Source organism: Diaporthe citri (genome assembly GCF_014595645.1).
Source record: "Diaporthe citri strain NFHF-8-4 chromosome Unknown scaffold_1, whole genome shotgun sequence".
In the NCBI taxonomy this organism is placed as follows: Eukaryota; Fungi; Ascomycota; class Sordariomycetes; order Diaporthales; family Diaporthaceae; genus Diaporthe; species Diaporthe citri.
The window spans coordinates 11,976,168-12,003,006 of record NW_025064846.1 but is presented as its reverse complement, the minus strand read 5'-3'; the positions used below and the strand labels follow the sequence as shown (position 1 = coordinate 12,003,006).

Sequence of the window (26,839 nt, the reverse complement as noted above, 5' to 3'; positions counted from 1 at the left end):
GGAAAAGTGGACTCACTGTTTGCCCGACAGGGTACGCTAGTTTCTCCTGCTTTCGTATTATCTCCAAGGCTTCTGTCACTCTTTCTAACTTCGCGAAATATGAATAGCTGTTCTCGACCCAAGTAAGCATGGAGAGTCCTTGTGTGTATCATGAGAACGCAAGAATATGCACTAACCAACAAAACAGGCGGAGCATTTGAAGTCTGAAGATCCGAATATAACAATTACTGAACCTTCACTACTTATGGGCGCATCAAGAGTCGTGACAACAACTCTTGCTGTGGTTTCGATGACTCTGCCAATAGTGGTCTTGTATTGTGCCAGATCCATGGTTGCGAGACTCTGGGCATTGTCGATCTTCACAGCCATCTTCTCACGGAATCTCGAAATTATGAAATATTTACTGCCACAGCAGCATACTGTGCTGTTCTAGTTGTCTTCGTTGGGAATATACCAGAGTGATGTGGTCCACGGTTATATTCACTGTACGTATATGTAATGCTAGGTTGAGGCTGAGGACCGGCGCAATTTGGCATCTATATCAACAAGCCTGATTATTGCATTCCACTTACCCACACTGAGAGGGTGCGTTGAATTTTGGAAATCCTCCGCAAGAATTCTCTCACAGCAGCGTCGCCCTGGACGGAGACCTTGGCATGGTCTTTCCCTAGCCCTTCCGTCTGAAACCTTCTGCTAAGTTTGTTCACCAGCTCCAATGGGTTCCCACCGTAGAGCAGTTCTGGAGACGATCTGAACGCGAGTGGGTCTGCCCCGGCGTCAAGCAGAGCCTCCACCCCATCGAGGTCACCAAAATACGCAGCGCGATGCAGCGGAGTCCAGCCATCGTTCTCATATCCATTCAGGATCCGCGCAACCTTGAGCTTCTCCGAACACTGTTCCAGCAGCTCGCGGGCGATCGAGCCTCTCTGGCTCGCATTGGTGACGGCGAGATGCAAGATATTGCTCTGCCCGGTTTCGACCTGCGACCCCAGCTGAATGAGCTTGACTGCAGTCTGCAAGTGTCGCGAAGACACAGCAACCTGCAGCGCTGTGAGACCTTGCCTGCTCCGGAGTTCCAAGTCTGCTCCAGCCTGGACCAGGCAGTCTATCGTCGATAGTATTCCGCGAAACGCGCCATCTATCAAGGGCGTGTGGCCCCTTCGCGACAGTTGATCTACCCTCGCCCGTCCAGTGTTGAGAAGAGCTCGTGCTACTCCACTAACGTCGAACAATGCACACCAATGTAATGCACCCCGGCCATCATCAGTGTTGTCAAGAACGTTGAGGTCTTTGACGAGAGGCAGAAATAAGTTGACTCGCCGGGTATCGAGTGGGCGGTCAACCCCGTGCTTGGCGCAACTGGTCATAATGCTGCCTTCCGCTGAGTCGAATTGAGCGCTAGTACCGGCACCAGCTTTGAGCATCTCTTCCAACACATATGGCTCGACGTCGGTGAACTGAGTGGTCAGGGTCAATGGTGTGTTGCCGAAGTTGTCTGTCGCGTTAATGTCTAGTCCGTGGTCCTGAAGGACTTGAATCGTCCGCCGAGCTGCCTCGCGATACAGACCACCATGAGAGGTGAACCGAGCGAATGGGACCACAGGGAGCCCAACCATGTGAAAGCAGGAGTGATGCCAAGTTTGATACTTTTCCGAGCGAAATACCAGGCTGCCTTTCCGAAGCAGGAGATCTGCGATGTCCGAAAAGTGATGAGTGACGGCGAGCTCGAGAGGCGTGAAAAGGAATGTGATGCTTCCAACCGGGGCATCGCCACTGCTCAAGCTGCTTTCACCTTGCGAAACGAAGTTGCCTTGCCACACTTTATTGATATCGGCACCGTAATCAATGAAGAGAGCGACGAGATCGATGTTTCCAGTGCGAACGGCCCAGTGCAGTGGAGTTCCAAATAGCTCTAGGGAAAGGTTGGGGAAGTACAAGAGAGGCCTTGATTCTTGGTCAAGCAGAATCTTGCTGGAAGTTGCTCTGGATTCGTTGGCAAATGATATTTGCAAAAGCTCTTTCGCTTGATCAGCTTGGAACATAATCAGCCAGTGTAGGAAATTTGGTGAATCGCTGTCGCCTTCGAATTTAATGGACTTCTTTGCTAGTTCCTTCGCGCTGGAAAAGTTTCCGTTTCGACAGGCTGTCGTCAGAGCAGAGTCGGTTATTGTTGTGTCAGCCTTTGTCTCGAGAGGCTCTTCAACACGCAGACCAGTAATAGGATCTATGCGGGCTGGAGAGAAGTCAAAGGCAGCTTTAGGTATTCCGGTCTCGCGTGGACGTAATGGGAGGTATCTGCTGTACCGAGCTTTGTCCTGGCTCCCAGATCCCAAGTCCCACCACTGGTCATCAGATTTTGCCAAAGATTGCAGGGCTTCGAGCACTGGATCGTAGAATTCTTTGGCTAGTGAACGTGCTGAATTCGAGGCCTTGATTTGAGTCACGGCCACAGAAGCGTCAGGCTCCACGCCATACCCTAGGTGGAACGTAGCAGAAAGTTGTAGATGGGCATGAGCCTTTTTGGCGTCATCAGAGCTGTGTAGTATGGCGATGGTCCGCATCCGACTTGCCAATTGGCACTGGGCCGCCCATGGTGGTTGACCAACTGCCATAACCAGCTATAGGAAATTGAAAGATTTGTGAGAAATTATGTCAAGACCAAGTACGTAGCTTGTGATGGCTTACCTTGAAAATATCCAGGCCTCTGTTCTCAAGTGCATTCGTTTTGGATGGTTTCATAAGCAACAAACCTCCGACATCCCTTGTTATACCGTCAGGCGTGCTCTCGTCCTCATTGACTACTCGTACCTTCAGATTACCTTCAACATTGATTTGGATACGGTTCACGAGGCCGCCCTCAGACTTCCGAGCTGGCACGATTGTTGTCACACTTTTTTCAGGATCGTCCGACGGTTCAGATAAAGGGAGAAATCTTAACCGAGATGTGGTGTATCTAGGTCTCGTTATCCTAATGCGAGTCAGTCTATTTCGCATATTCCAAAAATGAAGACAAGTTTTACCTTGTGCCATCTGCCAACACGGGTATCAATTCATCCATTCAACCTCGTCGCGATGGCTCGTCCTTTAGGCACATAGCCAAAGTCTTCGTGAGAGCATCATGAATGACAGGATGCTGTTCTAGCTCCGGTAAGCTGTTGCAAAAGGAGAGTGCAGTGGACAACAAGGCATCGGATTTCGAGGCACATAAGTGGTCCAGGTAATCCTCCCAATTCTGGCCATGACTCAATTGGTCAGAATCAATGTACTTACTCTCATTTGCAATCAATCGTATCGTTTTGGCGCTGATGAGCTGCATAACATATACCACACCCTTTTTTAATCGCACTTCATTTAAGTTTCTTAATATAGCTTTAATTTAATAATTACTTATATTAAAAGAAAGCTGCTTTTTTTTAAATTCTTTTAATATAAATTTAAAAAGGGAGAAGAAAATATTAAAGATATAAGGTATGTTTAAATTAAGATTAAAAATAACTTAAGTTAAAGTTAAATTTAAAGGGGTAGTAAAGAGTAATAAAATTTAAGAATTATATTAAAATTATTATAAATAAGGGGTAATTATACCTAAATCTACTTAAAAATACCTCCTCCTTAAAATTTTAAATTTATCTTTAAAATTAAATATTAATATACCTTATACTTTAAATAATTCCTTTACCCTCCTTAAATAAATATTAAAAGAATTAAAAAAAAGTAGCTATTTTTTAATATAGGGTATATTTAAATTAAGGGTATATTTGTTATATAAAAGGTAAAAATAGTTAAAAAACGAAGTAAGGAGGAAAAAGGGTGTGGTGTATGTTGTGCAGCTTACTAGCGCCAAAACGATACGATTGATTGCAAATGAGAGTATGGCCATCTTTTATGATCTCCCAGATCACCAAACCAAGTGAATACACGTCTGCGCTTATGTACAGGTCGAAGGTTGGGGATTTAGTTGCCCTTGAAACACCCGGACGGCCAGCAAATTCCGGACTAAGGTACCTCAACGTGCCAAGGTAAGTGACTTCGGGCTGGAGTATAAAATCTTGTTCGAAGACCGCTGCACCGAAGTCTGCAAGTCGAGCAATTTGACTTCTGACCTCTTGGTTGTCCAGGTAGCTCTCAACATCATCGTTATCGTAGATGAGAACATTCTCCGGTTTGATATCGCCATGTATGATACGGCAGCTGTGCAGCGCATTCAAGGCCGATGCAGTGTCTAATGCCAGCTCTCGCCGTTCCACAAGCGAGATCTTTGATCTTCGCAAGAAGTCAGCGAGACTGCCATAGTCAGAATACTCTAGCACGAGATACGGTTGCATGCCAATGACGGGATCGTGGTACCAGCCATGGGCTAGGGCTTGCATTATGCAACCGTGGCTTAGTAACGGCGGGTGCAAGATGACTCGGAGTTCTCGCAAGAGACCAGAGTACAACCTGCCGCTTGTATGTTGATGCCCATTATATCGTGTCGAGGGCACGAACCTCTTGACCGCAACATAGTATGGGGAAACACCGCTGTTTGGTTTGTCGTAGATATCTTTCGTTACTCGAAAGCTGGTTCCACGGCCGAGTTCCTTTTCGGTCCTCAGGTGTGCGGAGGGAATGATCGACAGTTCACCACTCGCCGCCGAGAGGATGTCTTCAACGCCAAAGTCCCCGGACCCTTCAAGACTTGCTAGGCGGTCCGAAACATCACCGTTGGCCTTGTTGAATCTGGATGCATCAAATGAGAGTGACATGACAGATACTAAAACCGAAAGAGATCGAGGGGAAATGAAAATTCACTGTTGCCGGGGTGAGAGTTGACAAATGAGGGTAATTCGGTCAGCAAACCTCTGTTCTCGAGGTCGAGAGGCCTCCATTTATAGCTGGGCTGTTTCGGTGCGAAAGTTGTTCCGTTTTGGGGTGACACAACATACAGTGTGTGTGGACGTGTCCCTCACCTGGGCAGGGCACTGCCTCTTCGCATTGTTAAAGAGCCCGTCAACAGAATACTTTAACGATCACAGCCACGGATGCCACACTGTACGTAGCCCATCAACGCGACTGGTACTAGTACATCCTGTTTGTTTGTTTCTTTCTTTCTGTTTCTGCTTTCGCGCCGTGGTGTTATTCTGGGCCGCGGGCCTAGACTTGGCTGCCTGGAAACCGCTCAATCTACGGGGAAAGCCTGTGCAGCATCGCCTAGCAGTCAACGGGTGGGTCAGTTTCTCTTGTCTACGTGCGACGGAAGCCTATCGAGCTTGTCTTAGATGACCGTGAATCAAACAGACAAGCTTGACTGACCCACCCACCTTCGCGGTTATATCCACATGCACGGGGTCTCGAGGTGGTACAGACTCTGGACTCCACGAGATCGCCAAAGGGTTGTCCGGGCCAAACTTTGATCCTGTCTCGAGTATTTTATTTAGGTTGAGAAGGGGCGGTGCGTTGCGCCATTCTGACGACACACTGTCGTCAGATTATTTTTAGTTACGGCTGCTAGGTACAAAACGACGCTCTCGCAAGTACTCGTAATGGGGAGTTGTATGGGCAATTATTTCTTCCATCAACACTACTTCCTCCTCGCTGAATTCCTCTTTCCAGCGTGCCCGCTCTTCCGTCAGATCCACGTTCCTAGCAGCACGGCTCGCATCCAGGCCCTGGGATTTGACCAGCGTCTCCTGCATGCGGAGCAGTACCGGGTGCATCAGCTTCTGCTCGTCTTCCGTCGTCTCCGGCCAACTGACAGCCACCAGCGCCGGGTCAAGACCAAGCCTTTCCGCCAGGCGCCGGTTGAAGTCTGCACTTGTCATGTAATCATCCGCTTCCGCGACGACCGGCTCGACTCCTCGGGCCACAAACCAGTCGTATATCTCGCGACTGAAGCCGAGGCTGGTTCCGATGATGAAGCTGGCTCGTGTCTCACCCGTTTCCGCCTTTTTTATACCGCGGATCGAGGATGGCACGAGGAGAACTGGATGACGGATAGTGAACAGCGGTATAGTGCCTGGATGGAGGAGAAGACTTTCGGGGATGAGGGATATCGGCCGGCCGTCGTTTTGAAGCGCCCCTGGGGCGGTGACAGAAGCCAGCAGGCGGTCTGGTGAAAGAATGAAGAAAGGGTGTGTATGCATGAAAAGGATCTTGCCCTGGGACGTCCAAGTTTTAGCCCACTACATTTTCCTGAACGATTAGTAGGACTTTCAGAGCAATACACACCTCTTTCTCTGTATTCTCCAGCGTCTGTTCCCAGGTTATGTTGCCCTGTTTGATGTGTTCTTCATATTCCACCCGAACATCATCAGGCATCCCGTCCGTAAACGAATCAGACTTCATCCATTTGGAGAGCGGTTGGACTGACAGCTGCGCAGGATGTGCCAGAAGTCGTGCGTTGTCTTGCTTCGACGTAAGGATGCGTTCCAGCAGGTGGCACCCCGTACGTGGCTGGGAGAAAAGAAGAATCTGTGAGGTCGACATCTCTGGCTTCAATGGAGGACTCTGTCTGGTGTCGGTCATGGAAGTGCGACCTGATGCGGGAGGGGATATATAGGATTTCGTGCACTCCTCTCGGCCTTGATAATAAGCACTAGTTGCTGATTCTTGCCTCTTGCGCGAGCTTGTTGCTTGCCCAGGCGCTATGCAATCTTCGGTCTCAAGTCATCAATTAGACCGTGTTTCAAGATCCATTCCCACCTTAGCCAGCCATTGCGCTTAAATTCTTCCATGATTACTTTTCTGGTATCGGTAGCAGTCTGGTGTGTCCTCATTAAAACCAAGATCTTTCCCCCAGACCAATGCTGCTTAATCTTCCACAGGCAATAGTCAGTCTCACAGGAGCGCAGATCAGGGGCATCGGTACTAGAGCAGTTATAGAGTTCCTGCCTCTAATAGTCGTTAAATAGCTCATTATGTAGCACTTAAGTGCAAATGTAGTTTAATAAAAGCAACATCGTCTTGGCCCGGTTTACGCCTCAGGCTGGAATAAATCCCAACCAGGCGTTCAAGGTTGCTACGGTTGGATATTATTCTTGTCTTGCAGTTAAACGGAGACGAAGTCAATTAGTGTCTTGTAATGGGCTTGTCAGAGTCCGCTGGAAGGCGTTCGTTTCTTTTTCCGGGTGATCGTCTGCAGCCTGGTTCCTGGCGCAGCCACAAGTCCCAAGAGACCGTTTCTTACATTGATTGGTTTGCAAAATCCTTTGAGGCGTGGACAGACCGACACGATTTGGGAGTTTATTGTTGAAATTTAGAACGGACACTTGCGAAGGGGGCGGCAACGGTGTTGGGTCTGACAGGAGGGCAGATTGGGGGCATTGTTGCAGGAGCGGTCGTGGGGTTCCTCCTCGTGGTGGTGGCAGTCTGGCACCTGAAAAGGGTCTCTCGGTTCATGAACAGGTTTCATGAATCTCGCAAGCCGACAACCAAGGAAGGAGACGAATGCACAGGAGACACAGAGGCAGCTACGCTCGACGGCGGCAATGGCGGCGCTGGGCACGTCGCTGAGTTGTCACCACGGGAGAGGCCACAGATGCTGGAGGAGTGGGGCAGACACGGAGGCCGGGGACACGAGCTCCCTGGAAGCTATGAAGCACATGGTACGTCAGAGTTGGATGGTGCTTCCGTGTCGAGAACATAAGATCGAGAAATTAGGGGGCCTCCAGTCCGCACGAGAGAAAGAGAGAGAGCTTCGAAGACGGGAGGGCAGGAAAACAAGGTTATGTTTTTGGATTTTTCTTTTCTTTTTGCAACCAAGATACTGAAACAGGGGGCCTTAGTTCCTGCTACGGGTGTTGTTAGTTGAACGGATCTTTCGGGATATTTCTATGGCCTGGGGAGGTAAACTGGTTACTTGAGGTAGTGGAGTACAATACCCGTGGCCGGGAAGAATGTATACGTATAATTAGAGCAAGAAGCTTGATAAAATGTTAGTATGAACAAGAACTCATTCTCTCTTTCAACCCGTGCTAATTATGGAAGACAGTATTAAAGGAACAACTTTGGTTACGGTGCTCGAAGGAGTCTTGCTTCGGGAAAGAGTTATACGGAGGATTAGCAATCGTTCCAGGGAGACTGATTGAACGGCTTTGCTGTAATGCCCTTCCTGTCCTATACGTTGCTTGCATGTGCGTTTCACGGAACAAAAGAACAATTTGTAAGAGAACGCATTTCAACACGTAGGAGGGCCTGCCCTTGCACCTCAACTTCCAGGTCGAAATATGTGACGAGCTCTATTGAGTATACAAAAATGCTGGGGTATATTCGATGCAACATGGTTATTGACAATATCACTTCGCATAGCGGTCACGTCTTCACATGCTCTTCGGTCTTCACCTCTCCAACCAACACAGGTTTTCCAGGAACGACAGCACGGCCGTTTTCCTTCGTGCCAGTCGTTGTCTTCTCAGCCCCGGTCACCGCTTTCTTCTCTTCCCCACCGGCACCCAGCAAGCAGACAACAGCATACGCCAGGCCAAGCCCGACCGTGACCAGGTCGAGCGCGTGGACCCCCCACCAGACGTACTGCGTCCCCAGGGCGCAGTTCTCAAACTCGAACCTCCACTGCCACTCGTCCTCGTCGAACCACGCGCTCAGCAGGCCGGCGTTGCCGCCGTAGCCGCCCATGATGCTCCGGACCGTGAGCTCCCGGACCCCGGGGAGCACGGGGCTGCCGGGAAGGCCGTCGGCGGCGGCCTCGGGGAACCGCCTGACCTGCCAGTCCCTGCCTGCGGGGTCGTCCCCCTGGCTCTGGTTGACGAAGTGGTACGTGTCGCAGCCCTCGTGGTCGTGACCGTTGAGGATGACGCCGACCCTGCCCTGCCCGCTCCCGGGCGCCTCGGGGTCACCGCTGAGGCCGAAGATGCCCTCAACGATGCCGCGCGAGGCGTCGGCCGATAGCTGGTTCTGCTCCTTGAGGGTGCCGTCGCCGTCATGGAAGGTGAAGAGCGGGGCGTCGACGCACACGCCCTCGGGCTTGTAGAGCGGGACGTGGGTCAGGAGGACTGTGGAGTGGCCCTTGAACTCGACGGCGGTGGCGGTGCTGATTATGTCGTTGACGAAGCGGTAGGTCTGGTCCTGCAGCTCGGACGACAGCGCGGGCGTGTCGAGGTTCATGTCGTTGAGGACGACGATGCGCAGCTCGGGCACGAGCCGGTCGTCCTGGCCGTTGTAGTTCTCGTCGTTGGAGGCGGTGTCGTTGCGGATGGTGCTCGCACCGCCGGGCGACAGGACCGAGGTGGGCAGCTCGAAGCGCAGCTCGTAATTCGCCTTGCCGAAGACGCGCTCGAAGCGGTCCATGCGCTCGTTGTTCAGGTCGCCTGCATAGCCGATGTCGTGGTTCCCCGCGACGTTGATGATGCGACGTTGCCACGTCTCGTTGTATACACTCTTGCCCAGGTATCCGGCCACTTCGTACTCTTCTGCCGGCCATGTTGCGCTCTCGTCAGGCACTCGCTGCCCACCGCTGAAGGCGCGGTTCCAGTAGCGCCATGCCCTCCACTCGAACTCGGTGTCCGAGATCCATTGGCTTCCGACCAGGTCTCCCAGGACAGTGGTGTGTGTAGGGACAGTCCACCAGTTCAGCGTTCTGTACATGTGTGCGAGGTAGAAGTCGTTGCCCCAGAGGTCGATTCGCTTGCGCACGCTCTCAAAAGTGTTGGGAATGTCATCGAAGTAGAAGTCGACGAGGTCATGGAAGGCCTGTTTCTTGCTCGATCGGAAAGAAGGGTGGTCGTCGCTGCGGGAGACCAGGTGCGAGTAGAAGCTCTTGAGGTGTGGGAAGGAGGACTCGGCGTAGTAATTGGGGATCGACGTGTCGCCCTCGAGCTGGGGATCGCCGAGCGCTAGCAGCCGGAAAGGGGCTATTCGGAGAGGGGTTACGTGGCCGGAGCCATCTCGGTCTGGTATCGTCGCGGTTGGGTCGGTGAAGGGCAGATGGAGTTTTGCCGTCTCGAAGAAGGCGGACAGCCGGCTACTGCCACTGTTGTGCGAGCCCGAGGTACGGTGTCGAGGAAGAGGAAAAGCGCACGAGAGGAAGGCGGGGTACAAGTACAGGTAGACAGTGAGAAGCAGGCTCAGGACCAGCGACACGGAGAAGACGAGTCGCAGGCCATTGCGAAGAAAGGCCAATTGAAAGGGGGATAACATGAAGCTCAAGACGAATGCCACCGCGACATGGAGAAGAAGAGTAAATCAACTGCACAAGAAGCAAAGAGAGAATGAGAGATGCATAGACAGAGGGGCAGAACCGAGTGGGCTTCGAACGGGATGCTGTTGACAAAGGTGGCGGTGGCTGCTCCGAGCCGAAGGAAAGAAGGAGGTGCTTTTTTGTCGCATGTCTCTAAAGAATATCCTGGTGTTGCGGTTGGATGACAGCACGCGGTCAATGCGCCAATGGGCAGGGATCCTTCACCGCCCCCTGGTACCTGCAGCTAGGGACTGGACCCCTCTCTTCCTGCAGGGCAGGGGTCACGACTACGCCTGGTCATTCTCCCAAAAACATCACATTGACTTAGCATCCTTGATGAACACTACAAAATCACAACCGAACAATATGCTTCACTGATTATTTCATCCCGTTTGAGAAAATATTCAATTCTGTATCTCATATCTGCTGCCCGTATTCTCCTTCCCAGATCTCCAACATCTGCGTCGATATCATGAGTTTTCCATATTTTACACATTCGCAGTCTCTTCTTTGGTCCCAATATCTTCATGCATCTCACAAATTCTGTTCATTGTTAGAAGATTCCAGCTGGGTGCTCCTACTGGTCAATTCACTCGTCAGCGCACCTCGACCTGAAACCAGTCGCACACCCCGATCAAAATTTCTGGTCAGATCACGGTCCGGGTCCAGGTTGGTCGTTCCGCTGTTGATATCCAAGATTGATACTATGCTACAACACGTCTGCAGGTATTGACCGGATGGGGTGTATCACCACCCTCGTGTCTAGGCCACTGTTATGAGTTCACTCGTTCCATTACAATTTATCTATTCACAATTACTACCCAACTCAAAGCTTCTCCTGCTTCTCCTTCTGAAACGCCTCCTCCATCTCCTTGAGGCCCCTCGCAGGCCTCCACTCATAGTGATGCTTCCCCACCACCGACTCGCCAGGCCCCTCGCTCTTGAGGTCATACATGTGGTTCCCAAAGAAGTCCAGCTGCGCCTCCTGGAAGCTGGTAGGCAGGTCCGTCGACACCGAGTACTTGAGGTACTCGAGGCTGGCGCTGAGGGCGGGGACGTACGCGTCCAGCCTGACGGCGTCGACGACCAGCTCGCGGAACGACGCCGTCACCTTGCCCAGCTCGCCAGCGATGGTCGGGTGCGCCAGCAGGTTGTGCTTGTCGGCCTGGCCGGACTTGTACACGCCGTCCAGCAGGTCGACGATGGCGTCCGACTGGATGATGCACCCGCCGCGCCACAGCTGCATCACGTCCGAGTATTCCAGCCCCCAGCCGTGCTCGTCGTCGGCCGCCGCGATCAGGTGCATCCCCTGCACGAAGCACAGCAGGAAGGTCGCGTACGTGGCGTCGCGCAGCCACCCGGCCGCCATGAGCTTGCCCTCGGCCGTCTGGGCCTGGGCCGGGCTCGCGTGAGGCGAGGTGGCGGCGTCGCCTGTCTTGTGGAAGGTGTTGTGCGCGGCCTCCCTCCGGCGTGCGTAGGCCGACTGCACGCGGAACATGTGACTCGCCGTGATGCTGGGGGTCGGCACATGTAGCCGGGCAGCCTCTTCGACGGTCCAGGTGCCGGTCCCTTCCTCCTCGCACACGTCCTGCACCACCTTGTCGCGGATGTCGTCCAGCACGAACTTGCTTTGATCCTCCGGGTCCCTCGTCCGGCAGATCTCGGCGCCGATCTCGACGAGGAAGTTGTGCCGCAGCGGGCTGTCGGCGTCCGTGTTCCACCGTCCCAGCACGCCCGCCACCTCGTCGTGCGACCAGCCGAAGCACCGGCCCATGATGCCCCACACCTCGCACAGCGCCGTCATCATGCCGTGCTCGATGCCGTTGTGCACCATCTTGACGTAGTGCCCGCACCCTCCCGGGCCCAGCTTCGCCGTGCACGGCCTGCCCGACCTGTCCTTGGCCGCCAGCCTCGTTAGAAGCGGCCACACCGCCTCCCAGGCTTCCGGCGAGCTGGCGCCGGGCGAGATGGACGGCCCGTGGCGCGCCGCCTGGTACCCGCCGCTGACTCCCATGCCGACGAAGTGCACCCCCTTGGGCCGGAGCCTCTCCTGCCTACGCTCCGTGCTGCTCCACTTCTCGTTGGACGCGTCCAGGATCACGTCTCCGGGCCTCAGGAACGGCTCGAGCCCGTCGATGGTCTTGTCGCCGACGGAACCGTGCGGCACGCTGAGGATGAAAACCTTGGCGGAATCTGACGGTAGCGCCTTGCACAAGGACTCGTAGTCCTTCTGATAGAAAGTCCTAAAGTCGAGACCGGCCTGCTTGGCCTGTGAGAGGACGCGGTTCACGTTGTCGGCCGAGGGGTCGAACATGTGCACCTCGATACCGTGCTCTGCGCACAGGAGCGTCATCATGCCGCCCATGCTCCCTGCGCCTATCATTCCCAGCTGTGAGAAGCCTTGTCAGTGTGGCCTTGTCAGGGAGGTTATGCTTGATTGGTTGAGGCAGCTCGGGCGAAGTTAGCTTGACGGTCTCGACATACCTTCTTGACCTCCATTTTTGTCATGATTTTGCCTTGTCCTGGCTGTTGGTCTTGCTCAAGTCGATGGCTAGTGGCTTGGCAGTGTACTGAAAAGCAAGGGCTTTCGAATGAGACGTGTTCACACTGAAGCTCTTCAGGCTTCTCGAATGTATGATATTGTATCCTTGCTGTTGCAGACGGGTGCCCCGGGACTCCGGAAAAGGTAAGGGGGAGTGAGCTTGGCGTGGCATTTTGCACTAGTAGTTGTGGTACGGCAGCTGCGAGTTGAGCTTGTTTCCCTATTTCTCCATTTAATTCCCCGAATTATACGTGTAATTACCAGCTCATGATGTCAAGTGAGAAGTAGAGTTGGGTTGGTCTGGCTCAACGTGCAAGTGCGGCCAGTGCTGCGTGCCTGCCTGTTCCTTGCTTCCGCCAGTCAAGCCTCTCAATTCATTATGATTGGTTTCTATAGCATTACCCGAGCTCTTATCTCGGTAGTTCAGCAAAGGAGAGACATACCGTACCTACGTGTGGTCTAATATGTTTGGGCCGGGGACACTCAATCTTGAATTTGGCACAGTCGGGGCGGCAGGACAGACGCACATGCGTTAGTGAGTGGGTGATCGTCAGTGACATCATGGCTACACGCCCCAGCGAACCACCACGGCCTGCATGGCGCTCCTATACATCATCCCTTCATCATGATAGGCCCAGATCATGACGACGTTCTTAGTGATGTTGCAAATCCGATCTGTCGCAGGCCTGGTGCCGCCACCGTCTGTGCCTCCAGCTGTAGGTATCGCGTTACTTAGTACTTGTCTCTATCACTTTCTTCCTTTTTATGAGCCGCCAGCCCCGGATCCTCAACCATGCTGTACCGCCCGACTTATTTTTAGCCCCTTCTAAAAGCACACATTCCATACGTATTCCATATATGGACACCTCTATTTGACACTCAAACGAGTAAACCACCGTGCACCACACCGCACTTCACTGCAGTTGACCTGCAACAACAATATCAACCTTTGAGACACACAAAAGTACACGCAAAAACACACACACACACACACACACATTTTATGATGGCTACACACGCCACAAATACATCCCCCCTGGACGTCGACCCGTCCAAGATCCCCCTCTCCCTAGCCTCATGCTCCATCGGCCTGCCCAAGCACTCCCTCCACCAGAAGCTCGAGGCCATCTCGCAGGCCGGGTTCAAGGGCATCGAGCTCTCCTTCCCGGACCTGCTCTCCCACGCCAACGAGCTCGTCCGCATCGGCCAGATCCAAACACCACCCAACAGCAACAAGGTCGACGATGAGGGCGTGGCAGAGGACGACTGGCCCGCCCTGCGCGAGGCGGCAAAGTCCGCCGCGCACCTCTGCGCCACGCACGGCCTGCAGATCCTCGTCCTGCAGCCCTTCGCCAACTTCGAGGGCTGGCCCCCTGCCAGCCCGGAGCGCGAGGCCGCATTCGCCCGCGCGCGCGGGTGGCTGACCATCATGGAGGCGGCCGGCTGCCCCATGCTGCAGGTGGGCAGCACCGACTCGCCCGCCGCGTCGGGCGACCGGGACCGCCTCGCGGCCGACCTGGGCGAGCTGGCGGACCTGCTGAGACCGAAGGGGTTCCGCATCGCGTACGAGAACTGGTGCTGGGCGACGCACGCGCCTGGCTGGAAGGACGTCTGGGAGATCGTGAAGCTCGCGGGCCGCGACAATATCGGGCTGTGCCTGGATACGTTCCAGTCTGCGGGCGGCGAGTGGGGGGACCCGACGACCGAGTCGGGGAAGGTGGAGCGCGGCAAGGACGGCGGCGTGGACGAGGAAGGGCTGAACAAGTCGTGGCAGGACAGCCTGCGCGAGCTGGCCGCCACCGTGCCCGCGGACAGGATCTACTTCCTGCAGATCAGCGACGCGTACCGGATGCAGCCGCCGCTCGTGCCCCGGCCGGAGCCCAACGACGACACCGGGCTGCGGCCCCGCGGGAGGTGGAGCCACGACTATCGCCCGCTGCCGTACGACGGAGGGTACCTACCCATCGCGGACTTCACGCGGGCCGTGCTGGGGACTGGATTCCGCGGGTGGCTGAGCGTAGAGGTCTTTGACGGGCAGTTTGAGAAGAAGTACGGGGAGGACATGAAAGGGTTCGCGGAGAAGGCGAGGGACAGCACACTGAAGCTGGTGCGCGAGGCTGCGGGCTTATGAAACGTAGTGAGGAGACAACCCAACGGAGTCAATGGCCATGGAGCAATTCAGGATGGCCAAGAACAACCCATGCCAAACGGAGACGACCACGATGGCGAGACAGGGCAGATCAACGAGGGCAGCGGCCAGTCCGGCTCCATGCAGGCGCAGAGGATACAGCGGATCCGAGGCAACTACGAGGGCGAGACGAGGGAGCTTCCGAGCGGGCAGGACTGGCCTCGGAGTCACAGCGGGGACGTCACACTCGAGGAGAGGCGTGAAATGGCCGAGGGAGGCGGCGGTGCTTAGTCCAGAGTGCACGACAGTGATGCTTCTCAGCTCATGATTGCGGCTTTGTAGCTCCATAGGTGAATTAATGCGACCCGAGTCACGAAAGATATTATGTTCGCAGTTCCATGCGACAATTGGTACCATGCAAGAGTATGTTCATCGAATTGTATCATCTAGCTTACCATGTAAATATTTTCAAATCTTAACCCATCATCATCCCCAGGATCACTCTCTCTCTCTCTACTCATTCGCAACCCCAGGCGCAGCAGCCTCCAACAGCTTATCGAACAGCGGCGTCCCGAGACCCGTGACGGGGTCCCAGCCAGCCGTGCTGTTCCACCTCGCCCCGGACGCAGGCAGGCCACCGCCGGCATTCTGGCAGCCGCTCGAGAAGCCAGCCGTGATGTCCAGGAGCGCGGCCGAGTTGTTGTACAGCCAGGGGTTGAGGAACCCGAGCGGCGCGCTGCCCTGGGACTTGCGCGCGGCGTTGAGCAGGGCAATCACACCAGCAAAGGCCGGCGAGGACGCCGAGGTGCCGGACAGCAGGGAGCGGCGGCCCTTGTCGTAGATGACGAACGACTGGCCCTGGGCGGCGACGTCCGGGATGCCGCGGCCGGATGCGTTGAACAGGCCCTCGTAGGTCCCGCCGATGGAGCCCAGGTACGCGGGCACGGCGTCGGCCTGCCACTCGGGCCGGGCGTGGTAGATGCTGAAGCCGCCCGACGAGAAGGACACTCCCATCTCGGGGGCGGACCCCGTCGTCGCGCCCACGGCCGTCACCCACGGGCACCCCGCAGGGAAGGTCGGCAGGAAGGTGGTCGTGGTGTTGTCGACGTTGGACTTGCATGACCCGCCCGGGCCCGAGTCGCCGCTGCTGAAGAGCACGGAGACGCCGCGCGCGCCGAGCTGCATGAACAGGTTGCACACCTTGAGGGCGTACTCCTCCGGCACGGACTGCTCCTCCTCGCCGTACGAGGTCGTCAGCGTCTGCGGCAGCTCGGCGTCGTCCTGGCCCAGCAGGAAGGTGAGGAAATCCAGGTAGGGCTCGTTGGTGCTGGGGAACTTGTTGTCCAGGGTCGGGATGAGAGGGCCACGTCCGCCGGTGCTGTACTCCAGGATGGGGATCGGCTGGCTCACGCCAGGACGTACTGCAGGTCCAGGTTTGCCTCGCCTGGGAATCATTGTTAGCATATGACATTGAGCATCCTCGATCTGTCACTTACCAGAATCATCAGAGCTGTTCTGGTCATTGAGACCACCGTTAACGGTCGTGACGGAGAAGTTCTGGCCAGCAGCCTCGGGAAGCACCTGGGTCGTGAACTGCTCCAAGTCGGCATACCGCGCATACTGCTCGAGGTACGACGCGAAGGCGATCAGGTTCCCCTCGGTGTCGGGCGTGTAGCCGATGTTGTACTGGGCCTTGAGGCACTGGGGAGTGACGGTGGTGGTGCAAGGGGCAGCAGCGGCCGCGGGAGACGCAGCGACGTTCTGGTTGAGGGCGGCCACGTCGTCGTCCTCCTCGGCGATCACAATGTCGAAGATGGTCGACCTCTTGGAGCCCAGCTGGCCGAACCTCGTCGTTGGCTGGATCAGGTCGACGTGCTGGGCGATCTCGTCCGGGACGCCGTAGCTGAGGGTGCGCAGCTTGAGGCCGCCGCCCTCCTCGTACTCGTACCAGCCGAAGTCGGCGTCCAGCATGGCGTTGGCGGTCTTGACGTCGGTGGAGATGGTGATCCAGTCGTTGTCGACGGCGGGGACGATGTCATACTTTGCGAGCCAGGCGGTGACGTCGGCGACGGACTGCTCGGCGGGGGCCACGTAGGAACGGAGCTCCTCGCGGGTCAGGTGCTTGCCGTAGCTGGGGCTGCCCGGGGAGGAGACGGCCAGGACGGCCTGCTCGAGGGCGGCGGCATGCTGCTGCTTGAGGCCGATCTTGAGGGCGAGCTTGTCGGTGGGCAGGGCAGCCGAGGCCTTGGACCATCCCTGGGGGACGGCCGGGACGCTGTCGAGCACGCGAGCCGAGACTGCGGCCGCAGCTGTGAGGAGGGCCAGGCAGAGCATCGTGACCGAGCCAGAGCCGGGAGGAGAGTGGTGATGATGGTGGGAGGGGGGGTGAGAGGGGTGGGGAGAGGCTGGAGGGGAGGCATTGGGAAGAGGAGGAGGGCCACCCACCCTTTATCATCGTCACCCTCCAGCCAAGCAGTCAGAGCGGGTTCGTTGTCGATCCATTGGGCTGTTGACGAGATGGGGTCGGTGATCGGAAAATGCATGTGGAGGTGCGCCCTCAGTTATTACAGTGCTGCTCGTACCGGTTCCTGGTTCCCCACGTAGTTTACTCTAGCCCTGCAGGGGATCGGCACAAACCAGGTACCCGGTGTGATGCAAGCCCGGTGGTCCTGGCTTAACAGATCCCGACCAGGCCCAACGGTGGTGCCGTTTGACCAAGACACCGAAATGTCCCCTATCCAGAGTCCCCTGTTCATGGGCTGGCTCCAGCGTGCATGGGATGGCGGGATGGATATCCCAGCACAGAGCTTAGAACCCACTATTATCATGGGATGATGGCTACGGGCTCCTCGAACCCAAAATGAAGGACGAGATTGCACTAACTTTCTTGACTCTCCCGCCCCGGTACTTTAGACTTGCGGGTAATTTCTACGCGCAGCTCTGACTTCTCTCACAGACAGATGCTCTTCTTGCTTTGAGAACGTGCTCTGCTTTCCGAATTCACCCGGATCTCGCCCGTTCTCTGATCTGCTGATCGCCTGCTGCATTGAAGATCGCCCAAGCAATATCCGTGATAAATATCGGCAGCTCGGTAGGCCAGGCCAGGCTGGAACGGGCAGGACCTTCTCTGTGGCCTCCGCTCGGCCAAGACTTTTGCCCCATTGGCAGTACCACCTGGCTAGTTCTGCTCACGCCGTCGCGTCATCCACCTGGCAGCCAGGCTAGATCAAGCATTGCCAGTGCCTACATCCAGTTTAGTTGTCCTGGGCGATAAGAGCTTATTTCAACTGCCTCGCTGGGGTGCATGTTGCCCGGCCTCGCGCCGGACACGAGCTCGGTCATGTCACCATCTCGAAAAAAATGTCGCATCATAGACTTGATGCAGGAGCACAGCGCGTGTTCGGTGCGACATCAAGGTGCCATTCAGGGGCGGAACTGGTAGTGGTACATGTACGCCTATGCACACGTACGCAAAGCATGCGCCCGACCCAACGAAAGCGGTAGATGTTGGATTTCGTTCGAGACAAGATCACCACCAACTTCAACGCCACCCGTCCATAAGAAGACACCCAGGATGAAAAGGGCGGCTCTCAACCCAAAAAAGGCTGGTCGATAGCATAATTGTATGCATAAAACCCCCCTCACTCTTACGTGCAGTTACGTAGACTTCCATCATCCCGACCGGTTAAAATTCTGACCAATGGCACGGTCCATCTCGTATCTGTCTACCATTACTCGGTCACACAGTCCAGGCGGCCGTTTCTTCTCCCGCACTCTCCTCGTCTTGGCCTCGTCTTGGCCTCGGCGCGTGCAGCTCTCAAGGCCCTCTCCCCCTCTCCAGCCTCCTCCTTCCCCGAATAAGCTCCCCTCTCCATACCATGTGCAATGGGAAGCTAGCACAATGAGCGTGCCCGAGCGTGTAATACAACCGAGGCTGATTCCAGCACCCAAGCTGCAAGACGCGCGCCGTCTGGGAGGACAGTCAGGCACGGCCTTATCGAACCATCCAGAACGCTTCCCTTGTGACAGGCAGCCCTCTCCATCCGTTGGTCAAATCGTGCTAAAGCATTGGGGAAGTATACACCATCGTTTTATAACTCGATTCATATAGACCTAATAGGTGCTGGATTCAGACCAAACGCCCGACTTCTTGTCGACCATGCCGTGTGCTCGCGCCTATTCATGCTGCTGTAGGTAGTCCAGAAGCACAGCTACTGAGCCGGCTCCGGAGTATGTTCCTTCGTGATAATTCTTGGTTCAAAGCAGTGAAGTTCGCCCAGTGGGGCCGGGACAGGAGATAGTTGCTCACAGAGGCCCTGGTACAGGAGGTAGAAGCCAGAGAGGGCTGAGATGGCTCCAAAAGCCCCGGCCGTCCTGGTCAAGATGCGCCCCGTGGGGAAGTCGCCGTCTGCCATTGCAAACTTTGCCGCCGAGCTGAGAATGTAAAGGAGCTCGAGGGCACCATACACGATGATATTCGCGACGTTTCCATATTGCAAGGCGTTGTTAGTCTACCTGTTGGCGATGAAGAGATGGATGGACGGGAAGTACAGCAACATACGTCGATAAGGATGCGAGGAAGAAGATGAAATTCAAGCAGGACCATACTAGGTCGAATGAGCCATCTTGAGCATTCCTCCAAAAAGAACTTCAGGATCCTCATACCTGTAAGGTAAAGGCCAAATACATTGTAGTACTCAGAGGTACGGCCACCATAAGACTCAATTATCCCAAGAGAAGGGCAGAAGCATAATACCATAACCCGCGTAGTAGAAGCCTGAGCTCCTGTTAATATTATACCTTCAAAACGATCCTAGGGGGCAACGGTGTGCTTACCGAACGCGCTCAAAATTGTGTACCCAAACGTGTTTCCTCTGACCATCTCCCATTGGGCGGTGATAATCAGCCCGAGACCAGCCAAGAGAAGTAAGTTGCCAATAAACATCCCTTCATTCTCTACGCCGCGAGCTCCCATCATGGACAGCGATAGTGTCATCAACGTCGTTGCAAACCCGGCGAATCCAAGAGGACTCTTTTTGAGGCGAAACGAAACAGCCTTCGGTCAGCATAGTACAGCACTGGTGTTCTGGAGGTAATTTTCTCATCTTACCGGGTTCGCGAGTTTAACTGCCATCGGGTCGACGTGCTGGTAAATCAAGGTACGGTAATCTGTAGCTTTAGAGAGGAATGGGGCGCTGAAGTCGAAAAAGCCGGCAAGCTTGTGGCGGCGCGGAATGCTGGCTGGGCGTGATTAAAGATGCTCAAATTAAAAATCTTCGCGGATTCTCAATTGAACTTATTCATAATGACAGTTAGTAGTACTTATGAGCGGAAGCTTCGGCGGCGGTGACGGGTGGGCCGGCGGCCGGCGAGCCGGTGACTGGTGACCCGGCGACTGGTGGAGGTTTGCTTTACCCCTTTCGGGATATAAAAGCCAACGTGTTCTCGTGGCCCGTCGTGGCCCACAGAAATTTTGTCTCACTAAAGACATACCGCGACAATGTGAAGCCTATATCCGCGGCTTGTCTTTTATTATCTACTTTCGGAATAGCTGCAAGTGTTCACTTGATCGGCATCCGGCCCCGTACTGAATCTCATTGGAAGAAGCGTCTTAGGTCAAGACTTAGCACACACATTTATGCAGACACGGAGTCGATACATCGCAGGCCCAGAGTCATCTCCGCGAGGCTGGGCTCTTTGAGAGATACCGCTCAGCAATACGTATAACGAAAAATGGTGTATACATACATGTGAAACCTTGCCCTCTGGCCTTCGGCTTTCAAGGTCTTTTCACATAATGTGTGGATTCCGAATACAAGTATATATAGATAGATGCTGCACCCGATCTTCAAGCAATCGATTGCCGTAACAACTCGTTCTATCATACCCTCAGAGCATCCAGTCTCTCATCCTACGACTTTCTCAACCACTCCGAGTCCTTCTTGCGTCGCAGTAACAGAAAATGTCTTCTACAGGGGTCAAAGCTAACGGTTGGACCGCTGTCTCTGTCACCGCCAAAGCCATCGTTGATTCCGTGGGACAGCTTGAGAAGGTTCTCTCCTACACCGTTCAGGATGTCGAGTTTCCTTCCGGAGACACGCTCGTTGGTGAGGCCCAGGCGTTTGCTAAGGCTCGACTCAGCCCAGAAGCCTACAACCACTCGATGCACATATACTACTGGGGTGAGTATTTACCATCGCGGCCAACGCGGCCCAAAAAGACATCACTCACCCATGGTCCAGGAACCGTCATCGCGAAGCGCCTGCTACCCAAGCACGCCGAGTCGCTGTCACCGTCGACCTGGGCCCTAACATGCCTCCTTCACGACATCGGCACAGCAGAGTCCCACTCCACCTCGGCCCGGATGTCCTTCGACATCTACGGCGGAATCAGGGCCATGGAGGTGCTCAGGGTCCTCGGCGGCCGCGCCGACCAGGCCGAGGCCGTCGCCGAGGCCATCGTCCGCCACCAGGACATGGGGCTGGACGGCACCATCACGTTCCTCGGCCAACTGGTCCAGCTCGCGACGCTGTACAACAACGTCAGGGCGTACGACGGCATTGAGTACTTTGGCGGCTGGGTTGGTGAGGCCACCCGTGACAGCGTCAACACCGCGTTCCCGCGCCGCGGCTGGTGCTCGTGGTTCGCGCGCGCGGTCCGCAAAGAGGTGGCAGACAGGCCTTGGTGTCACACTACGCACATCCCTCAGTTCGGCAAGCAGATGGAGGTGAACACTCTAATGAAGCCTTGGGATCAGGCAAGGTCAAATTTTAGAGTTGAACAGGTCCTTAGTGTAGTCTTGAATAGCATGCGGCCCCGCGGGGCTGTCGATTTGTCGGATGGATGAAGCCCGAGTCCGAGCAGCCCGGGATGGGGCGCACAGCTGGTTGTGAGAGGGCTGCCCGGCTTCCTGAGGATACTTGTTGGTCTTTGGTCTTCTTCTGCTGCAATTGTTCAAGGCTTTTCGACTCCTGATAATAGATTTTGACACTCGTGTTGAATCCAGGAAGCCTGATGGGGGTCAAACCATGCTTAGAGGGCATGAGTGCAACCATTTTCCTGTATTCTAGAGGTTATGAGCCCGGGTTGAGCTCGTCCTTTGGGCGTGTATGTAGCTACCCGCCTGTGATAAGATATCCTCTAGTTCGATCCTGGATGGTGTCATTTGAGCGGACGTTTAAGGGCAGAGCCGCTTATAGGGGAAGAGCAACTTGACTTCCTGGCTTTTATTGTTTAGCTTGATACTGGGAGTGATGATCTAGGGCGGGCGTTGAATCCAGGAAGCCTTATGGGGCTTAAACCATGCTTAGAGGGCATGGGTGCATCCATTTCCCCCTATTCTAGAACTCGATCTCGAGCGACCCGTCTCCGTGGAGGAGCCCCTGTGAGGTAGGGAGTGGGCAGAGCAAAATTGTCAGAGGAAGGCCACTCCATCTCGTCCTCTGCAGTCTCTCTGCGCAGGCGCTCCTCCTCCATGGAGCGCTCGTCGTCCAGCCTGGCCCTGAGTACAGACACCAAAAGCCTCATTCCGCGGTCGCAGAAGTTGTGACGTCCTCGAGTCTCACCTGTAGACGCAGTAGGTGATCCATCGCGCTATCGAGATCCTTAGACTTAGGTGGGCCCAAAGAGACGTCATTTTGGTTGACGATATCCTCGAGGGTGAGGTTGCGGAAGGAGTCGTAGTTGAGGTCGAGGTATTCGGTCTTCTTGACGTCGATCGGGGGTAGGGAGGCTGGCGGCGGGACGGAGCTGGGCGTGGTGTTGTGGCTCCTCCGGCGTGGTGTGCTTGATGCGACATAGCCCAAGTCTGAAAGGTCGTCACTAGGGTCAGATCGTACGAGCTCTTTAGGAGCATCATTTCGGTCATATGATGAAGGCGAACCATTTTCCACAGCTATATCAGGCTTGGTCTGACTCTCCCCCAGCATGGAGGCCGGCACAGGCGCCTTTGGGCGCTGTGATCCAGGCACCCTCAGTTGTAAGACTTTCGCGGACTTTGGCGGGTATGCCACTTTTTGACGTGCCTTTTGAAAGCGTGTGGAGATAGGAATAGGGGGTAGTGGCAGCCAGGCTCTGTGCATTTGAACCTTCGTATGTGCGACATCTCGTGGTCCTCTCGGAGCTGGTCTGTGTCAAACCCGAACGTTGACCGCGGACAGCTTGCCAGCCTGCATGTGTGCACAGACTGCTGAAAGTCTCTTTTGAAGTTTTCCAGCTCCTGTGCTGTGATGCCAGCAAGATCCGGCGTTTCGAATATTTGTACGAGCAATGTCTGGTATCGGACTAACAAAGTCGTCGAAGCACCATCATGTGGAGTAGGGGCATTGCTCTGTCTGCCTTCGAAACCATCGCTGTCGTTCACTACACAAAGGTAGTCAGTCCGTGCACATTTCGGGTTCGGTAACACAAAAAAGTCATTTACTTACGGGTGTCCTGACTCAGTGACTGCTCCAGCATCTTAAGCGAAGAAGCCCATAGCGCCCTTTGCACTAATTTGTGAATGGACTGTTGGTTCTGCAAGCCACTCAGTCGTGGATCCACGTTTTGTTGTAGAACTGCCTCTTCTTCTTCTTCAGAAGCTGGAAATATGGCTTTGAGCTCTGCTTCCAGGCGCAAGACAAGCGCGCAAAGATGTGACGAATCGCTTAATCCCTGCTGAAACTGGACAACTCGGAGCAGGTGCTCGGTCCAGTATATAGAGGCGCACAGGTGGAAGCCATGCGCTCCATTTACTATGCGTTGGTAGGTGTATTCGTTGGCTCCAGGGCCGCTTCTTGAAGTTGGACGCCCGATAGGAGGTAGGTTATGGAGGCGATTGCACGTTGATCCATCATTTCGCTTTCCGAAATTAAGAGATTTAATGACGCACTTTGTAGAAATCTGTGCCAAAAATGAGCAGCCATGTAGAGACAAAACAAAAAGAAGATGGGGGTGGGAGCGAAGTCGTGCCCAGGGAATTAACTCACTCCTTGACTGAAACGTGAATGCAGGAAACGGTCGTGTCACTCCGCTCCTCAGTAAGTCTCCCACAGATTTCCAAGATATACTGAGGCGCAGGTCGAACTATGTCGGCGTTTCCGGAAGAGAAAGCCACAGCAGATAGCAATTCACCTCTCTTCAACAGGCGTATAGCAAAGGCTATCCAAACGAGGACACACTTGATATGGCCTACGGATCTCGGGTCGAGAGGGCATAGAATCTGAGCAAGTATTTTGCCATAGCTGATTTCGCCATCAAATTGGTGTCAGAGGCGTCCATGATATCGTTCCTGAGAGTGTCTGGTGACTCACAACTCAGAGAGCTTCCGAGGCAGTTGATTTATTGATGATCGAAACTCACTGGCGTCCATGAACACATTGGTGCTATGGTGATCTAGCACGAGTCTCGCGTATAGGAACATTCCTTGAACAGAGTAAGTTGCCTGTAACCGCAAATTGAAGAAGAACTGTGAAGTGGCCAATAGAGAGGAGTATGCTGAGTATGCCGGGAATGACTTGATGAATTCGAAATATAGAATCAACCTACCGTTGGCCTTCTCAGCAACCTGTACTGCTACTTCTTCCGTTTCGTGTGGCCGCATCCCGAGCTGCTCAAAACGAGACTGGAGACAGTGCAGTCGCTGACTCGCATGCAGTCTGATCGCAGCAGATACGCACTCTTTCTCGTTTGTGAGAGAGACTGTCGGCTGTTTTCGAAGATGCTGTGACAAAGTTGGAGATGAACGGCTAGATATGAGAATCTTGTAGACAATAGTGCCGGAAGTTAACGCTCTGGAGGCGATCTGGTTGACCAGGCCTAGCAACTTCGCTTGTGGGTTGGGCGACTCCTCAGGGAGCTCATCCACATCGTCTAATACAACCCAGAAATGTCTAGTTGTGTTTGGCTCAAAGGACGAACTATTTAGGAGTGTGATAAGTAGCTGCTCAAGCACTGAAGACGTCGCTGTGTGTGTTCAGTAGTCTCGATCAGGCAGCACCAATGATGGCGTGGAAATTCACTTGCTGTCCCCCTTCACCCCAGCCTCGCATGCCTCCATTTCTAGCGCGAACGGAAATCATGTCTACCTCATTAGATGTCGCACTGTATAGAACACAAACACTTCCTGGATCAGCCTACGTCCGATGAAATGCAAAACATCAGACGGGAGGTCTCACATCATCAAACGCGGTGCAGGGCCAGTTGAGGAGGTTGGGCAGTGATAGCCAGACAGGCACATGAGGCTACCCGCTCCACAGCTGTATATGCACACTTATGGAAGTACCCATACACTGCTGTACTGCTATTATAAAGGGAGTCAAATAAATCACAGGCTGGCACAAGAGCTTTCCATGAAGACGTTTTTTTAAGACTACTGTTGTCTTCTCTGTCTTAATTAGCTGCATCCAGCCCAAAAACCTCAAAGTACCGGCATCTCTAAGCTACCCTCTGCCCCAAATTTTGTTCATCAATGGCTGTTCAGCCGTCCTAGACCATTCTGACTCCAAACGCCTTTCATCCATGTCGCCTCTGTTTTTCTGCATGCCTTGCAGTAATATTAACGACCGAATCCATCACCCGGCTAATCGAGTGGGGGTAAGTGTCCAGAGAAAACACCCTTGCAATTTCTCCCCTCCTCCAAGTCCACCATGCTCCTTGACTTTTTCCAATTCATCCACGGGAGCCAAGGCTCTCAATCGGTCTCAACGCTGGGACCTCCCAAGTGCACCCATTGGGATCAGAATCAGTTGCTTGTCCATGTTGAATGACCCTGGGATCCATCCTCCAAGGTTCCTTGTCATCCACCCTGGCTTTCTGCTCTTCCCTGGTGTCTCCGATCACGAATCTTCGCCGAAAATAACAGCCCTCCATCCCCTAGAGGCGTTGCTCGGAGGACTCTTCTCGGTCGGGTCCGCCATCTCGGCCTTAACAAGACCTGGCTGACCTGCTTTGCCTTTCAGAGAGATTTTCGCGGTCGGAGGAGTCTTCGGGCCCTCTGAAACATTAGGCTGACCCGCTGTGTCGTCGACGGCAGTAGCGCCAGACAGCGATTCCGCATCAGCCATCTCGATATCCTCTCGGGTGGTGTCCTCCATGGCGGAGCTCAGATCCACGGCAGAGCTGGCCTCCACAGGAGAACTGGCCTCAAAAGAAGCAGAGGTCCCAGTCCTGGCCTTCTTAGGCGTGCCCAACTTCTTCTTAGCCTGAAGGGCTTTCCGGGCCCGGACCCTCTCTCTGAACCGCTCCGCCGTGTCCCGCCCCTGGACGGGCCGGCCGACATCAACCCCCGGGAGCCTCAGATCCGCCGCGGCGACCCACTCGGCAGGCAGGGCCCTAAGCGTCTGCTTGCTGAAGGAGAAGACCTTCTCGGGCGAGTCCGGGAACTTGAAGTTACCAGGCTCGCCGGGCACGTCGTCGAAGAAGAGCACGGGGAAGACGCGCTCCCTGGCCCTTGGCCCGCCCGCCTCGAAGCCCTTCTCCCAGCCCGTGATGACCGTCTTCATCTTGCGGCCCTTGGGCTTGGCGCGCACGCGGTCCGTCGTGTAGCACTCGGGCAGGTCCTTGAAAAGGTCCGCCTGGTGGAAGCTGTAGTTGATGCCGATCTCGCGCTCCCAGGCCTCCCAGGGCAGAGGCGTGCACATCCACCAGCCTTGGTAGTTCTGGTCTTTGTAGAAGCCTTGGTATATCTCGCCCACCACCGGGTTGATGACGCCGTGGAAGCCGGCGTCCTGGTTCTGTGGGGTGATGAGCTTTGGGAGGGTCGGCGGTGTTGGTTTGACGGGATTGACGGCAGCAGGTGTCATTTTGGATTCAGAGCCTGCGGCTAGGGCCTTGTGTGCTTTGGCTGGCCGCGCACTATCTGCAGGCTCCTGTGAAGACTCGCCTTGGCTCTTGACATCAGTGAATGCAGACTTGGGAGTGAGAGACGGGGACCGTAAGAGCCTTGAGGTGAGTCTTGCGGCCATTGCTTTGCACCAGCGCGGATGGGCCTGCCGTAGAGCTGCGAAGTCGGCGTCGCTGC

The 26,839-nt window shown here is 54.8% G+C and overlaps 9 protein-coding genes across 9 annotated transcripts; 2 read left to right on the top strand and 7 right to left on the bottom strand.

Moving 5' to 3' along the window:
* Nucleotides 1–554: 554 nt before the first annotated feature.
* Nucleotides 555–6,465, bottom strand: INS49_003123 (uncharacterized protein; the record flags this gene model as incomplete). The annotated part of the gene is made up of 6 exons (XM_043163919.1): nucleotides 555–2,618; nucleotides 2,686–2,808; nucleotides 4,104–4,263; nucleotides 4,489–4,719; nucleotides 5,560–6,137; nucleotides 6,208–6,465. 6 exons carry the CDS (start codon nucleotides 6,463–6,465, stop codon nucleotides 555–557), a joined length of 3,414 nt encoding a protein of 1,137 aa, XP_043032425.1.
* A 1,824-nt stretch (nucleotides 6,466–8,289) lies between these two features.
* On the bottom strand, nucleotides 8,290–10,131 carry INS49_003122 (uncharacterized protein; the record flags this gene model as incomplete). Its single annotated transcript, XM_043163918.1, has 1 exon — nucleotides 8,290–10,131. The coding sequence occupies one exon, from the start codon at nucleotides 10,129–10,131 to the stop codon at nucleotides 8,290–8,292; it is 1,842 nt and encodes a 613-aa protein (XP_043032424.1).
* Nucleotides 10,132–10,997: 866 nt separating this feature from the next.
* Nucleotides 10,998–12,670, bottom strand: INS49_003121 (uncharacterized protein; the record flags this gene model as incomplete). Its single annotated transcript, XM_043163917.1, has 2 exons — nucleotides 10,998–12,560; nucleotides 12,656–12,670. The coding sequence occupies 2 exons, from the start codon at nucleotides 12,668–12,670 to the stop codon at nucleotides 10,998–11,000; spliced, it is 1,578 nt and encodes a 525-aa protein (XP_043032423.1).
* Nucleotides 12,671–13,719: 1,049 nt separating this feature from the next.
* INS49_003120 (uncharacterized protein) lies at nucleotides 13,720–15,132 on the top strand (the record flags this gene model as incomplete). The annotated part of the gene is made up of 2 exons (XM_043163916.1): nucleotides 13,720–14,820; nucleotides 14,896–15,132. 2 exons carry the CDS (start codon nucleotides 13,720–13,722, stop codon nucleotides 15,130–15,132), a joined length of 1,338 nt encoding a protein of 445 aa, XP_043032422.1.
* A 222-nt stretch (nucleotides 15,133–15,354) lies between these two features.
* On the bottom strand, nucleotides 15,355–17,175 carry INS49_003119 (uncharacterized protein; the record flags this gene model as incomplete). The annotated part of the gene is made up of 3 exons (XM_043163915.1): nucleotides 15,355–16,219; nucleotides 16,264–16,285; nucleotides 16,338–17,175. The coding sequence occupies 3 exons, from the start codon at nucleotides 17,173–17,175 to the stop codon at nucleotides 15,355–15,357; spliced, it is 1,725 nt and encodes a 574-aa protein (XP_043032421.1).
* A 1,877-nt stretch (nucleotides 17,176–19,052) lies between these two features.
* On the bottom strand, nucleotides 19,053–20,145 carry INS49_003118 (uncharacterized protein; the record flags this gene model as incomplete). Its single annotated transcript, XM_043163914.1, has 6 exons — nucleotides 19,053–19,352; nucleotides 19,403–19,506; nucleotides 19,598–19,618; nucleotides 19,678–19,873; nucleotides 19,952–20,078; nucleotides 20,138–20,145. The coding sequence occupies 6 exons, from the start codon at nucleotides 20,143–20,145 to the stop codon at nucleotides 19,053–19,055; spliced, it is 756 nt and encodes a 251-aa protein (XP_043032420.1).
* Nucleotides 20,146–20,803: 658 nt separating this feature from the next.
* INS49_003117 (uncharacterized protein) lies at nucleotides 20,804–21,688 on the top strand (the record flags this gene model as incomplete). The annotated part of the gene is made up of 1 exon (XM_043163913.1): nucleotides 20,804–21,688. One exon carries the CDS (start codon nucleotides 20,804–20,806, stop codon nucleotides 21,686–21,688), a length of 885 nt encoding a protein of 294 aa, XP_043032419.1.
* A 676-nt stretch (nucleotides 21,689–22,364) lies between these two features.
* On the bottom strand, nucleotides 22,365–23,298 carry INS49_003116 (uncharacterized protein; the record flags this gene model as incomplete). The annotated part of the gene is made up of 3 exons (XM_043163912.1): nucleotides 22,365–22,796; nucleotides 23,024–23,202; nucleotides 23,268–23,298. 3 exons carry the CDS (start codon nucleotides 23,296–23,298, stop codon nucleotides 22,365–22,367), a joined length of 642 nt encoding a protein of 213 aa, XP_043032418.1.
* Nucleotides 23,299–25,655: 2,357 nt separating this feature from the next.
* Nucleotides 25,656–26,783, bottom strand: INS49_003115 (uncharacterized protein; the record flags this gene model as incomplete). The annotated part of the gene is made up of 1 exon (XM_043163911.1): nucleotides 25,656–26,783. One exon carries the CDS (start codon nucleotides 26,781–26,783, stop codon nucleotides 25,656–25,658), a length of 1,128 nt encoding a protein of 375 aa, XP_043032417.1.
* Between the last annotated feature and the right edge of the window lie 56 nt (nucleotides 26,784–26,839).